Source organism: Gadus chalcogrammus, chromosome 3 (assembly GCF_026213295.1).
Source record: "Gadus chalcogrammus isolate NIFS_2021 chromosome 3, NIFS_Gcha_1.0, whole genome shotgun sequence".
In the NCBI taxonomy this organism is placed as follows: Eukaryota; Metazoa; Chordata; class Actinopteri; order Gadiformes; family Gadidae; genus Gadus; species Gadus chalcogrammus.
Genome location: NC_079414.1, coordinates 9,542,531 through 9,556,477, shown reverse-complemented (window position 1 = coordinate 9,556,477; position 13,947 = coordinate 9,542,531). Strand labels below are relative to the sequence as shown.

At 48.4% G+C, this 13,947-nt stretch overlaps 1 protein-coding gene across 1 annotated transcript; it reads right to left on the bottom strand.

Annotated features, from left to right (window-relative positions):
- Positions 1 to 3,064: 3,064 nt before the first annotated feature.
- akt3b (v-akt murine thymoma viral oncogene homolog 3b) lies at positions 3,065 to 13,644 on the bottom strand. Its single transcript, XM_056585873.1, has 13 exons — positions 13,298 to 13,644; positions 10,326 to 10,451; positions 10,088 to 10,199; positions 9,197 to 9,341; positions 8,694 to 8,825; positions 8,234 to 8,299; positions 7,733 to 7,801; positions 7,514 to 7,636; positions 6,524 to 6,652; positions 5,813 to 6,027; positions 5,457 to 5,544; positions 4,181 to 4,283; positions 3,065 to 3,905 (listed from the first exon to the last, which is right to left on the bottom strand). The coding sequence occupies exons 1-13, from the start codon at positions 13,341 to 13,343 to the stop codon at positions 3,820 to 3,822; spliced, it is 1,440 nt and encodes a 479-aa protein (XP_056441848.1). The 5' UTR covers positions 13,344 to 13,644; the 3' UTR covers positions 3,065 to 3,819.
- Between the last annotated feature and the right edge of the window lie 303 nt (positions 13,645 to 13,947).

Sequence of the window (13,947 nt, the reverse complement as noted above, 5' to 3'; positions counted from 1 at the left end):
AGGTAAACTTCGGTTTTCACTGAATTAACTTTAAACTGGAGGTAAACATCTGTTTTAGCTGAATTAACTTTAAAGGGGAGGTAGACAACTGTTTTAGCAGGATATCTTTGGCCTGAGAGCTATAAATAAAGGTCATGTTCACTTTAGCTGGGGTCCTACCTGTTTTCAGATTCCAAGATACAAGTACAACTCTGGAAAAAACATTTGTCGAAGTAGCAGACTTGTTCTTTACAGAGAATTTCACCTTTTTAACAACAATATATTTTTATTAAAACATGTTCATCACTTGACACACGGAAGCGATTGGAGTTAACTTACCCTTAAATCTTGCTCTCAACTTGTCTTAAATGTGGCTACACAGTGGAAATAATGTGGTGGACTGAAGAGATTTAGGAGACGCCAAACCCTGAAATGTAGTCTTTTAATTTAATTCAAAATAAATACTACCATGGCAACGCAAGTCCACTACTGAGTTTCTGCCCTAATGTTGTTTCGGTAAGAAAACAAACAAGCAAACAATAAAAAAATAAAGTAAAACAAAACGACGTATCCACATCCTTCAATAACGTTTCAACCGGGGCTTTTTCCAAAAAAAAAAATCTCCACGACGACGCCCTGGGCGACACGGCCAGGGGACACGACAGATAAATAAAACAGTACTATGGTACAGATGGGCTGGGGGAACAGAGTGATGACCTAGCACTGCAAACCCACTCCGTCGTGGTCCCACATGGTAAAGAAACGACCAAACAGGCACATAACAGACCAACCTCCCCATCACGATGCATCCCCCCCACACACACACACGCCGTCTGCGGGACCCCAGGGTGGGGTTAGGTGGAGGTCTGCGGTGGTCTCCATATTTCTCGGAAGAGCGGAGGGAGAAAGGAGTCAAACACTTGTCCTTGATTTTCCGTCCTTCTCGTTATTTTCCTTATAAATGTTCAGTTAAGTTCAGAGCCTCGGTTGTATGTTTTTTGTTTTTGTTGCTGAATCCTCAAAGCTCCCGGTAAAAGTTACACAGAAAAATATTGGTCTGGTCAAGATGTGACGAAAGGAACATAAAAGGAAGCGTTGCATATTTACAACATAAACACACAAAGGTGATGAAACGCATTTCCTTTTATGACTGCGCACACACGCACACACACACACACACACACACACGATCTTACAGACAACCATCTCTTAGTACAGCTTCCGTAGTTTGACATGATTGGCTAGTCTTGATACCATCCATTGGGTCGACAGAGTGTGTATTGTGTGCGCTTGTTCTCTGAGCTAATACTGATACTGGATATTCTCTTACGGTCGTGTGCCCCTTAAGGTTTACACACAAAAACTGTTGACCCTTTAATGGGGCCGGCATGGTCCCCACAAAGCATGGTCCTCACATCAGAGAGAAGTGGGTCTGAGTGTTTGGGGCAGAGTGAGAACTAAGCAGCTGCTATAAGAGCCAGATGTTGACAACAGCAGCATCCATACTCCAATCCAACGTACTGCCAGCGGGTCAGCCACGTTTCTACATCTCTTTCAAAACCCTCTGAGAGACACCGTGGAAACGCTATGGTTGTTGAAAACTCAAGTTTGTTTCCTTGTTGTTTCACCGACAATGTACTAGTGAACCAACTGGGATCAATGAACTAATGAAATGGTTGGCAAACCACAGTGCGATATCTGGGACCAGTAAGGAGGATGCAGTGAGACCAGCAAACCTCCAGAACCTTCCTTTGATCAAACGCCTCATCAACTCTCACGGTTCTGTTTGACTAGGGCGCGAGGCTACGCTAACCAGCATAGCGTAGTGTTATGCATATGAGGACTAGCTAAACTAGGCTAGTAAGCATAGTGTTTTGTGTATGAGCATTAGCTAGCCTCTGCTAGCTAATGTAGTGTGTGTCTGTGCATGTGTGTTGGTCTAGCAAGACTACACTAGCTAACAGTGTTGCGTGTTTGAGGACTAGCTAGGCTACACTTGCAAACGTAGTGTTCTGTGTGCATCATAACTAGGTAGGCTATGCTAGTTAATGTAGTGTGTATGAGGATTAGCTAGGCTACCCTAGCTAGCGTATGTCTATGAGGATATAGCAATACTGGCTAACACTGAGAATATCAATCTACATTTAGTAAGTCTTCTCTCTGCCTCCGTTTCCACTTGGATGCCCTTCCTGTGTACGTTTCTGGAGTGTTCTGTAGTGTGCGTTTCTGGTCTTTCTGGAATGTGTGTTTCTGGAGTGTGTGGGACGATGCACCATGTATGAGATAAGTAACAGCATGAGGTTGCCCTCTCAGCCCGAACAGAAGCAGCCTCCTGCTGTGTGAGCGTCCATCTTGGCGCAACTAGCAGGGCTAGCCTTACTAGCAGTGCTAGTGTTAGTAGCAGGGCTAGCCTTTCGAGTTTTGCTAGCGCTACTAGCTGTACTAGACTTACTAAAAGTGTGCTAGCCTTACTAGCGGGGCTAGCCTTACTAGTCATGCTAGCACTACTAGCCGTGCTAGCCTTACTAGTAGTGTGCTAGCCTTGCTAGCGGTATCGCTACGAGAGGACAGAGCAGGAAGCACAGCAGAGAGTGACACCTGGCTCTTCCTCTTCTTCTTCTGAGCTCAACTGTCTGAGCACTGGGCGGTGGCGTAGTGGAACAGCGGTTTGTGCTCAGTGGAGCGAGGTGATCCATGCAGTCATCTGGCAGTATTTTAGTGTTCCTGGTTTGTTTGCAGAAAGGAAATGAAAAATAATAAACCTGCCCCAAAAAAAAACAGAAAAAGAGAGAAGAGGAGAGAGAACTCTGAGGATGAAAAGGGGACGAGAGGCGATCTCCTTTTCTTTCTGTTGTTTACTAGTAGACAGTGGTTGTGGTTGCCTTCTTGTCGACAGTGGTCCTTGTTGCCATGGGATCGCAGAATGTGTGCTACCATGGCGATGTATGAAAAAAGGAAATTGTTTTTCTGTGGTAGTATGAATGTTCTTTCTTTTTTTTCCTTCGGAGTGAATCACGAGCCATGCACTTACTCCCAACTAGGAATGACATTTAACCCCCCTTCCCCCCCACACCCACCCCAACGACAACACAAACCATCAGAATTAAAATGGAACTGAATACGAGCCCGTCCCGTCCGTCTGCACACGTAAGGCAACATATTTGGTTTTCCTCTCTCAGACGTCCCTCTCCAACCAAGTGCAACACAGTAAACACATAAATATTTGGAGGGAGAGGGGGGAGACAGGGAAGAGAGAGGGAGTGAAGAGCAAGACAAGAGGGAGAGGAGACAGAGGATGGAGGAGAGAGGGAGGAAGGGAAAGAGTGAGGGAGGAAAGGAAGGATAGAGGAGAGACGGATGGAGAGGAGAGGGAGAAAAGGAGAGAGGGATGGAGAAAGATGAGGACAGAGGTAACGAGGAAAGAGGACATATAGGGAGATGAGGCGATGGATGGATGCACGCGAGCAGTGCTGCGGAAACAGAACTGAAGGTGGTCTCTTGGGGTAAATGTTGCTGGACATGTGGGGCACGGTTCCCGGTGTGGTTGTGAATCTGTTTTAGTTGTTGGTGGTGGTGGGGGTGGTGGTGTTGTTTAGTGTGGGCCGACAGCGCGTCCATCCCACTGTGCAAAACGTCTTTTAAAGTCCCAAGAAAGACTATCCCCCGAGGAGGACAGACTCTCCCCATGGAAGAGGAGCAGGAGGAGAAAAAGAGGGGACACTTTTCGTTTTTTCTTCTTCCTAAAATGGCTACGTGTTTTCCTCAAAATGGCCACAGATGGGGGGGGTGTAGGAGCTCAGGGAAGGGGACGGGGGAGTGCTGGAGCAGGGGGAGGAGGGGTCACTCCCGTCCGCTGGCAGAGTAGGAGAACTGGGGAAAGTGAGGTCTCCTTTCGCTGTCCGCCGCATCCATCCCATCCTCGTCAACTGAGCGAGAGAGAGGGAAAGAGACAGAGAAAGAGTAAGAGACAGACAGAGAGATTGAGAGCAACAAGTCAGACAGATGCTGACCATCCTGGGCCTTAATATCTTAATATACCAATTTAAACACTTGTTAGATCATTAAACTGTTCTTACAACATGAGGAGGACCGCCTCAATCTATAAATATATTATTATGCATAGATGATTTATATATGATGTACACATGATTTATATATGTAGAAAAATATGATATTATTGCAGCCAACAGGGGGATCTTACATTTCTCCGGGGGAGTGATGGTAATGGTCTGGGCGGTGAACTCTTCATCAAAGTAGCGCGTGTCCGTCTCTGACGATACCTGCGGCATGAAGGGCGGCACCAGCTAGGGGACAGGAAACGGGTCAGAGTGATGTCACCGCTGCCATGATGTCACGGTGGCTAGGCTAGCCCCTGAAAGACACTCTATGACGCTCTATAACGGTCAATGGTTGGGCGTTTGGAGTATAGTCCGCTACAACAGACGGGACCCTCTGACTCCTGCAACCATGGAGATGTGTTTCAGGTGTAGAAATGTAGAAAGCCCATGGCGTTTGGATTCTGTTGCTTTTGGATCGTGGATCAAAACAAAGCAATGTCGGCGTCCGAAACTTGAAATGGAGGGCCTCATAATGGTAATCTAATGGTTGACATTAATGGCGCTTTTCCACCGGAGGGTGCGGTTCGGTTCGGTTCGCCTCATTCCGGTAGGGAGGGGGCAATATAGCCCAGCTCAGTTCCGAGGTTGTGTTTCCACCGCCGACAGTACCCTTATGGTAGGCCGGATGTCGATTGCCGTGGCAGCTACCTAAACAACGTGACATCATAGCAGCGCGACACACTGTAGCCTGCTCAATAAAAAAAATGGAAAAGAGGAACGGGACACATTAAACCAAGAGCTACCATCGAAGTTGTCCAGCCACAGTTTCGGAACGTCTCCTGCTCCTTGTTCGCCCAAGCTAAAGTTTTGCGTGACATGTCCATTGTCCAGGATGATACCTCACGGGTACTGTTTGTTTGTTTTTATCCCTGTATCACCCCGGAAGTGGCGATTCTGTAGACCAATCAACGGAGGGCGCGTGTAGCTCGATCTTGCGGGCACCCTTTCAGGCGTCTCAGTACCCCAACGGAGGAGTACTGGAAATGAGTACGGCTTAGTACGGCTCAGTCCGGGTCACGCCCACTGCTGGCAGTGGAAACGCGAACCGTGCTGCACCTTTGCGAACCGAACCGAACCCTCCGGTGGAAATGCGCCATAAGGTGGTTACAATGCAATTAGTATAGAATCACAATATTAACAGAACTGTGTGCTCCCTGCAGTTCATCGTCCCTACCGCTTCACTAACATCGCACTTTGTTTTCTTACTTAAAAGTTATACTGTCTTGTTTTGAATTTTGTCATTTTTAATGTTTTCTTTAAACAGAGCCAGACTAAAAGTGGATTTTCTGTCTAACCTGATGGACAATAAAGAAATCTGATTATGAATCTATGACACATGGTCCCATGTCACAATGCTACCTTCTTGTCGTAGACGTCCTGCCAGTCGACGAGGGTGAAGTAACTGTGGCGCATGATCTCCTTAGCATCGTCTGGACCCCCACCCAGCCTGCGGAAGGGGGGAGGAGAGAGAGAAAGAGAGGGAGGGAGGGAGAGAGGGAGAGAGAGATTGGTTCTGTTTTCAGTCTGTATGTGGGGGTCCTTGGTGTGTTCTGCATGTGTGTATCGTTTGTTGCATTGTTTGCATCTTCGTATACAGTATTGTATTGTACCGTATGCTGGGGTCATTGATTGGCAGGCCAGACAGCAGCCACCTTGATGGTTTTGTATATGTTGTGTGTATGTTGTGTATACGTTATGTGGAGTGTGGTGTGTACCGTTTGTTGGGGTCCTTGATGAGCAGGCCGGACAGCAGGGACTTGGCGTCAGACGACAGCGTTCGGGGGAACTTGATGTCCTCCATGAGGATGAGCTCAAACAGCTTCTCGTGGTCCTGGTTGTAGAAGGGCAGCCGGCCGCACATCATCTCGTACGTCACCACGCCCAGACCCCACCAGTCCACCGCCCGGCCATAGTCGTTGTCCTCCAGAACCTGCAGAGCGTTGGCAGGTCAGAACGCGTACAGGCCCTCACTCCCAGCTAGATGCCCTTACCCCCAGGTTGTGGGTGACATGGGCTAAAATTCATACCACGATATTTTCTACTGTCTCGAATTTCTTTTGGATTATCTCACGTTATATGAAGGAAAAACATTAATGTATCATGTGTTTATATCAAATAAATGGTTAAACTAATTTGACTGCATGTCTTGATTGACATGTTTCTTCTGAAAAATGTACTAACTGTCAGTTGCTTTGGATAAAAGCGTCTGCTAAATGCCCTAAAAGGTAATTGCATGGTTCTTGATTGTTTATGAAGACTGTGTGGACTGTGAGGTATGCGTGAGCATTCAAATGCCGGGAATCACACTGCTGGTGCCCAGAGGTATTAGGTATGCAAGGAATGGCATTGATCTCGTCAGACATTTCCTTAAGGTTAATGCGGCAATAATTAGCAGAGGTTGTCCACGTGTGTGTGTGACCTCTGACCTCTGGGGCCAGGTATTCTGGTGTTCCACAGAAGGTCTTCATGGTGGCTGTGTCCGTGATGCCCTCCTTGCAGAGACCGAAGTCGGTGATCTTGATATGACCGTCCTTATCCAGCATCAGGTTCTCCAGCTAGAACACCACACACACACACACACACACACACACACACACACACACACACACACACACACACACACACACACACACACACACACACACACACACACACACACACACACACACACACACACACACACACACACACACATTCATAACCCGTTTAATTTGGGTGGTACAATCACACCTTCACAGGTTCACAGTCCCTGAAATACAACTTCATAAATGAACACTCAATTACTCATTCACCCAAGTTCACCCTTGAGTTGTGTGCGACAGCAAGTGAGAGAGTGAGTCATGACATATTGTGAATTGTTGTGATCAAAGTGTAGCCTATGGTGCGAGAACAATGACTGCGGGTACGGGTTCAGCTGTTTTTAGCGTACCGCTACAGGTCTGAGCAGATGGCCTCTGTGTCGACGCGGCGCTCCTATGATGAGCAGATACTCCACGGAGGATAGCAAGGCAGCCACGCCGTGCTAGTACCCAGACACGCTATTCTTTCTACTCACGACCGCCTCTAGCTCGTGCAGCGTCCCGCTGCGACGCTCGTTTCTGTCTGCTCCTGGAGATCGCCAGAGTGGACCGTCTCCCTTTGTTCCTGCCGGCGCCTCTCTTCAATGAGCGCTATATTTAGTCTGTTATTTATAAACCGAGACAGCTCAGACGCTCGTCTCTAAACACCGGCCAATGGTTACAGACGGCATGCGTTATTTCGTGTGTTTGACAGCCACTCCCGTGAGTAGGTGTGGAGTGTGTGTGTGTGTGTGTGTGTGTGTGTGTGTGTGTGTGTGTGTGTGTGTGTGTGTGTGTGTGTGTGTGTGTGTGTGTGTGTGTGTGTGTGTGTGTGTGTGTGTGTGTGTGTGTGTGTACCTTCAGATCGCGGTACACGATCTTGGCGGAGTGTAGGTAGTCGAGGGCAGACACGATCTCGGCGCCATAGAAACGGGTCCGGTCCTCCGAAAACACACGTTCTCTTGACAGGTGGAAGAATAACTGGGCGGGGCAGAGAGGGGGAACACAGAATCAGCATGCAGACCATCAGGGGACATCTTTTTGAACCAATCAGAAGCCTGGGTTCTGGTCGCTCACCTCCCCGCCGTTGACGTACTCCATGACGAAGCAGAGCCGGTCCTTGGTCTGGAAGGAATACTTCAGGGACTACACAAACACAGGACATATCACCATTACACTGTCCTCACAGGACATATCACCATTACACTGTCCTCACAGGACATATCACCATTACACTGTCCTCACAGGACATATCACCATTACACTGTCCTCACAGGACATATCACCATAGCACATTAGACTCTCCTCACTGAACATATCACCATTACACTCTCTTCAAAGGACATATGAACCTAATACATTACACTATCCTCATTGCGCTGAATCATTGTTGAGTAGGTAATGTATTCAATTTGGAGACTAAATCTGAAAAATCTGCTTCCATTGATGTTTTAATGGCCAGTAAGAGTGAAGGGTAAGGGTTCAGTGTAGGTTAAGGGTAGGGGTTAGTATGAGGATAGGTGTTTGGATTAATGGGTAGTTGTTGGGGTTAGCGTGTGTTGGGTGGGTGTTACTTACAGTCAGGAAAGGATGCCTGGTGTTTTTAAGAACACGACTCTCTGTAAGTGTGTGAGCCACTTCATCCTAAGAGACAGACGGAGAGACAGAAAGAGAGAGGGATAGACAATGAAAGAGAGGAGGAAATCACAGGATTAGAATTAGGTTTTAGACAAATAGGATACAAGCTTCAGGGGAAATCTGCTGCTATCAGTAGAAGAAAACATGGGGTAGATACCAATGAATGGAACATGTGAAGTACATTGTATACATGTATATTATATTAGTATAGCCCTTAACCAGGACTTAAGGACATAAGGGAAATCTCCCCCAACACAGAGGGAAGGAACTCCCACCTCCTCAGCTTAACCTGGCTTTCCGTCTGACCAGAGAGGTTTGTGAGGTGGGTGTGGACCAGACAGAGTGAGTTGTATGAGGTCTGTGTAGACCAGAGAGAGAGGTGTGTGCGGTGTATTCAGACCTTGGCGATGATGACCTCCTTCTTGAGGATCTTCATGGCGTAGTAGGTGCCACTGGCCTTCTCCTTGACCAGGATGACCTTCCCAAACGTCCCCTTCCCCAGCAGCTTCAGGTAGTCAAAGTCGTTCATTGTCTGGTGAGGTGGAGAACTTTGGTTAAAATTATTATCACAAGGCTTTGATGAATACTTGATTCTGATTGGTTAGTTACGGCATTCAGCTTGTCTATTACTGCTGTATAGCGCAGCATTTAACAGAGTGTTGTGAGGGATGCTATAACCATTTTCTTTAGAAAATCACATTTAAATCATTATCCCTTACTTCTGAATCAAATAGGCAGAAAGAAAATACATATTTCCAAAATAAACTGAAAATGTAGGTTCTTTTTATAGATTTCTCATTTTATACTGTTTTCCTGACATTATTTGTTAGTCGCACCCGTCAGATTTTAGATTAACACCACAAGTCTGATGGCAGACCAGCTCAGATGTTTCTGAACGCTCACCTTCCGTTTGTGCTGGCTGATGGAGGTGTCCATCTCCTCCTCATTGACGTTCTCAATCTGGGAGGTGGGGCTGCACAGAATGCCCTCCTCCTCCTGCTTGGCCAGCGACTCTGCCACCATCTGGATGGCCTCCGCCCACTCGTCCCTGAGCACCAATCACACACACAGCAGCAGATCAGCATTGGCTTTTGACATTTGTTGCGTCCATTGGACAGAAGGGACAGAATGCAAGTGGAGGGGTGGAGTGGGGGGGCTGGGAGATGCTAAGTGAGGGTCGACATTGCCGCAGGACTCAGAAATAGTGATGTCACTCTGTGTGACATCACTGTTTTGATACGTGTCACTCAAAGTTAGAGTTTAAAATGTCATGACCCCTACAGTCTCTGTGAGGGTTTGTGTACATATATCAAATGTATATTAAAGCAATGTTTAAAGTTTTACATAGATAAATAAAACCTACGTCCATAGTACTATACACGTATACAAAACCTATCTTTTATCTATGTGGTGGTAGGTCTGGTTGGGGGGAGGGGCCAGGGGGGTGGTGGGTGGGCTCTGAAGGGTTTGGGGAGGGGTCAGGGTGGTGGTGGGTGGGCTCTGAAGGGTTGGGGGAGGGGACAGGGTGATGGTGGGTGGTTAAGGGTTGGGGGAGGGGCCAGGGTGGTGGTGGGTGGGCTCTCAACAGTTGGGGGGAGGGGCCAGGGTGGTGGTGGGCGGGCTCTGAAGGTTTGGGGGAGGGGCCAGGGTGGTGGTGGGTGGGCTCTGAAGGGTTGGGGGAGGGGCCAGGGTTGTGGTTGGTGGGCTGTGAAGGGTTGGGGGGGGGGATGGGGGGGGTCAGAGGGACTGGGGGGAGGGACCAGGGTGTTGAGGCTGGGTCGGAGGAGGACTCACCTCTCGTCGGGAGAGTCCACGTGGAAAGTCCTCTCGATGACGGTGGTCCACTGGAGGCAGCGGATGATGAAGGTATTGGGCTTCGGCCTCTCCGTCTTCATCAGCTGACATTCTGACAAGAGGAAGAGGAGGAAGAGAGGTTAGTGTTTCTGAGATGGATCCTTGTTGGTCATTTTGTTTTCCTTCTATTGTCCTGTACTTTGCGCCATGACACCAAGAAGAACAGATTGTCTCTTACTTGCTACAGAGAAGTTGTTGAGGGGGTAGGCCAGGTCTGCGTCCTGGGGCTTGTCCTTGTAGCCGATGAACGAGCCGTCCGATTTCAACAGGAAGTAGCGCGGCCGCCAGTTTTTTATGTACTCTCCTTCCGAGGACAAAGGAAGATAGGAGGGTTAAACACTGCTGTACCCAGGCCTCCGTCCACAACTTCTGGATCTAGCCTGCTGTCGACTGGTACCGGTCACATTCGATACTAGTCACTAGCAAGTAATTTAGCCGACACCTTTATCCAAAACAACAAGAGATGTTCTCTTAAGACAATGCATTAATGAGCAGGTAGGGGTTAGGGGGCAACTGGCTCTATGAGGCCTACAGGTAGGAGCTAGGGGGCATCTGGCTCTAGGAGTCCTACAGGTAGGAGTTAGTAAACCTACTCTTGGATGTATACAGGTAGACTTCAGACATTGGGGTTTGGACCCATAACTTTTGGGCTGAGAGTCAAACACCTGGACGACTAGGCTATCCTACTCACACATGCAGTCCTGTTTGTTGGTTAGAACGTTTCTCCTTCAGATACATGTTAGAACTAAATGTTTTCAATTGATCATTATCTCAACGGGAAAGATAAACATTAGTGAAAGATGGTTTCTCAGGCCTGAAGCAGAGGAAACAGCCCTCAGTGATGGGGGAACCTCCTGCTCTGGTACATAGCACCATGACCGTGGGCTGCTGGTGTTTGGTACCAGAACTTGAGCAACAGCTTGTCTTTGCGTGTCTGAATGCAGTTCACACATTAAAGTCCTATATTTAGCTTTCCACTCTAATCCAGAGTGATTTGGTTCACACAGCGTGTTCTGTTCTGTTCCAAAATCACCGCCTCAATCAACCAATGAGGCGACAGCGAAGGTCAGCGTGCGACAGCGGAGTAGTTAAGTCGAGTTCATTTTATTAGACTAGCCCTTAATCACGGCTACAGTCCACTCAGGGCTTCACAGGCCAACCTTAGACACAGAGACCCCCCTAGGCCCTTTGAAGGACAAAAATATGCATTTCAAATACAAGGTTATTCTTTCGTCATTACAAAATGTCCAGACATCCTGAATATCATCCTTTCGTATTCATTTGTGCGTTTAAAAACACTCAAAATAGCTCCAAACATGGGTCTCCTGTCACATCTTGGAAACCAAAAGCCGAATTACTTCTAAAAGTTAGACATCGCCTGAAGGAGCTCAACAACAAGGCACAGACGATCTTTAAATAGCCAAGCAGATATTTGAAGATCACACAAGAATGGATCAAACTTCACTCTGGCCATGGTGATATCATCAACTCCAATGCTTTGATGCATATATATACCAAGTAAATGTAAGGGTGGAGGATGGATTGGGTGGTTGTTCGAGGGAAAAGGGTGGGTGAAGGGTTGTGGTGGGGGGTTGGGGGGTTAGGATGGGTGGAGTAGTCCAAGGGTGGAGAGGGGTTTGGGTTGGTGTAGGATTGTTAGGTTGGTTTGAAGAGGGAATGGATGGGTGGACGAGTTAGGGTGTGCGGAGGAGTTATGGTGGGTGGAGGAGTGTTAGGTTGGGGGGGTGTTAAGGTGGAGGTTGTGGGGGAGGGTTAGGATGGGTGGAGGAGTGTTAGGGTGGGTGGGGGTTAGGGTGGAGGTTGTGGAGGAAGGTAAGGCCGGGTGGAGGAGTTTTAGGGTGGGTGGAGGAGTGTTACCCGGGGATTCCACCGGACGCGTTACGGCAACGTTACGGCTGCGGCACGGAACGGCTGCGACTTTGCCCTGCTTGCATTTCCACCGGGCGCGTTACGGCAGCGCAACGTGCGTTGCGAGCCAGCCGTATTCACGCGAGATCACGAGATGACACGATAATCCTAAACCTAATGTACTCAACTTCCACTCCCAAAACGACTGCAATTAAATGCCACGCTTTGTCCTTCCGGCCATTGCCCTTATAAAAAGGATTATTTGGTACATAAATGACGTTGTGATAGGCTACATGAGCTGAGTATTGTGTTTTATTTAGAAAATTGACCGGATGCTCTATGGCTTTTACTTTTTCACTTCCTGCCCTGCTCGATCTGCTCTGTTGAAATTGACGCGGGTTAGCAACGGCTTGCGGCAAAAATAGAAATGCTACGGAATGATAGCGCTGCGGCACGGCGAGCCGCTCCTGGGACGTTGCTGAGACGTTCCGCAGCCGCGCCCGGTGGAAATGGTCTCATTGATTAGAGTGGAACCTATCTGCTGCGGTGACCACGGCCAAGACGTGCCGCAGCCGTAACGTTGCCGTAACGCGTCCGGTGGAATCAGGCCTTTAGGGTGGGTGGAGGAGGGTCAGGGTGGGTGAAGGAGGGTTAGGGTGGAAGGGGGTTAGGGTGTAGGTTGTGGAGGAGGGTTAGGGTGGGAGGGGGTTAGGGTGTAGTTTTTGGAGGAGGGTTAGGGTGGGTGAGTGGAGGGTTAGGATGGGTGGGTGGAGGTGGTTTAGGATGGGTGGAAGTAGTTTTGGTTGGGTGGAGGAATGTTAGAGTGGGTGGAGGGGGATTAGGATGGGAGGAGGGTTTTGGTGGGTGGCGGGTTCAGCATCTATTATGAGAGACTAAACAATCCCAGGTCTGGTGTTGGCCAGCAGAGGAAGGAACCCAGCGCTGAGGTCATCCTCTCTGAGCTCCCAGAGAACTTCCTGCTGCTGCCTGCCACTTCACACCATGGGGGAGCATCAAGTTCAGACCCAGTAATGACCAAGAACTGACCAAGTATTTTTGCATTTCCCCAGATTATGGGCATCTACTGTTGAGGTCTTAGTTCATTACTCCAAAAATGTTAAGTGTGAATTTTAAATGTTTTGAGTTCTTTTTTTAATGAATGTGTATAAAGTTCAAATGTATTAGTTATTTTTTTAATTATGTATACAAAGTTGAAAGGTAAACTGAGTTGTGACCCTGCTCTTGAAGCAGCACTGCCAGCAGAAACCAGAAGCATCTCACCTCTCTTCTGCACCCAGCCCTCCTTCACCACGTTCTGGTCGCTCATGGTGACGGCCCCCTGGTCACGGATCCCCCACCTGGTCACGGATCCCCCACCTGGTCACGGATCCCCCACCTGGTCACGCGTCCTGCCGTGTGACCAGGGAGTTTGCGAGGGTCAGGGGAGATATGATGGGGGGCAGTGGTTGGAGGTAAAGGCTGGGTTGGCTGCCTCAGCTGTCTGGTCTTCTGTTGTCCCCTAGGTTTAAAACCCTCCTCCTTAGTTATGTGCCACCTGCCTCTTTCTCACACCCTTCCTTAGCGCGCTCTCTCTCTCTCTCTCTCTCTCTCTCTCTCTCTCTCTCTCTCTCTCTCTCTCTCTCTCTCTCTCTCTCTCTCTCTCTCTCTCTCTCTCTCTCTCTCTCTCTCTCTCTCTCTCTCTCTCTCTCTCTCTCTCTCTCTCTCTCTCTCTCTCTCTCTCTCTCTCTCTCTCCTGCAGGTGAGGGGAGTTAAGAATCCTTGTCCCCTGTGCTTGGCTCACTTTCTCAACAATTTCTCTTTCTTTCCCTCCCTTTCTCTCACCCTCTTTGTATTCTGTATTCTCTCTCCCTCTCCCTCTCTGCTATTATGTTATTTCTCTTCTCTTGTTTCCGGAGGTGCTCTGTTGGATG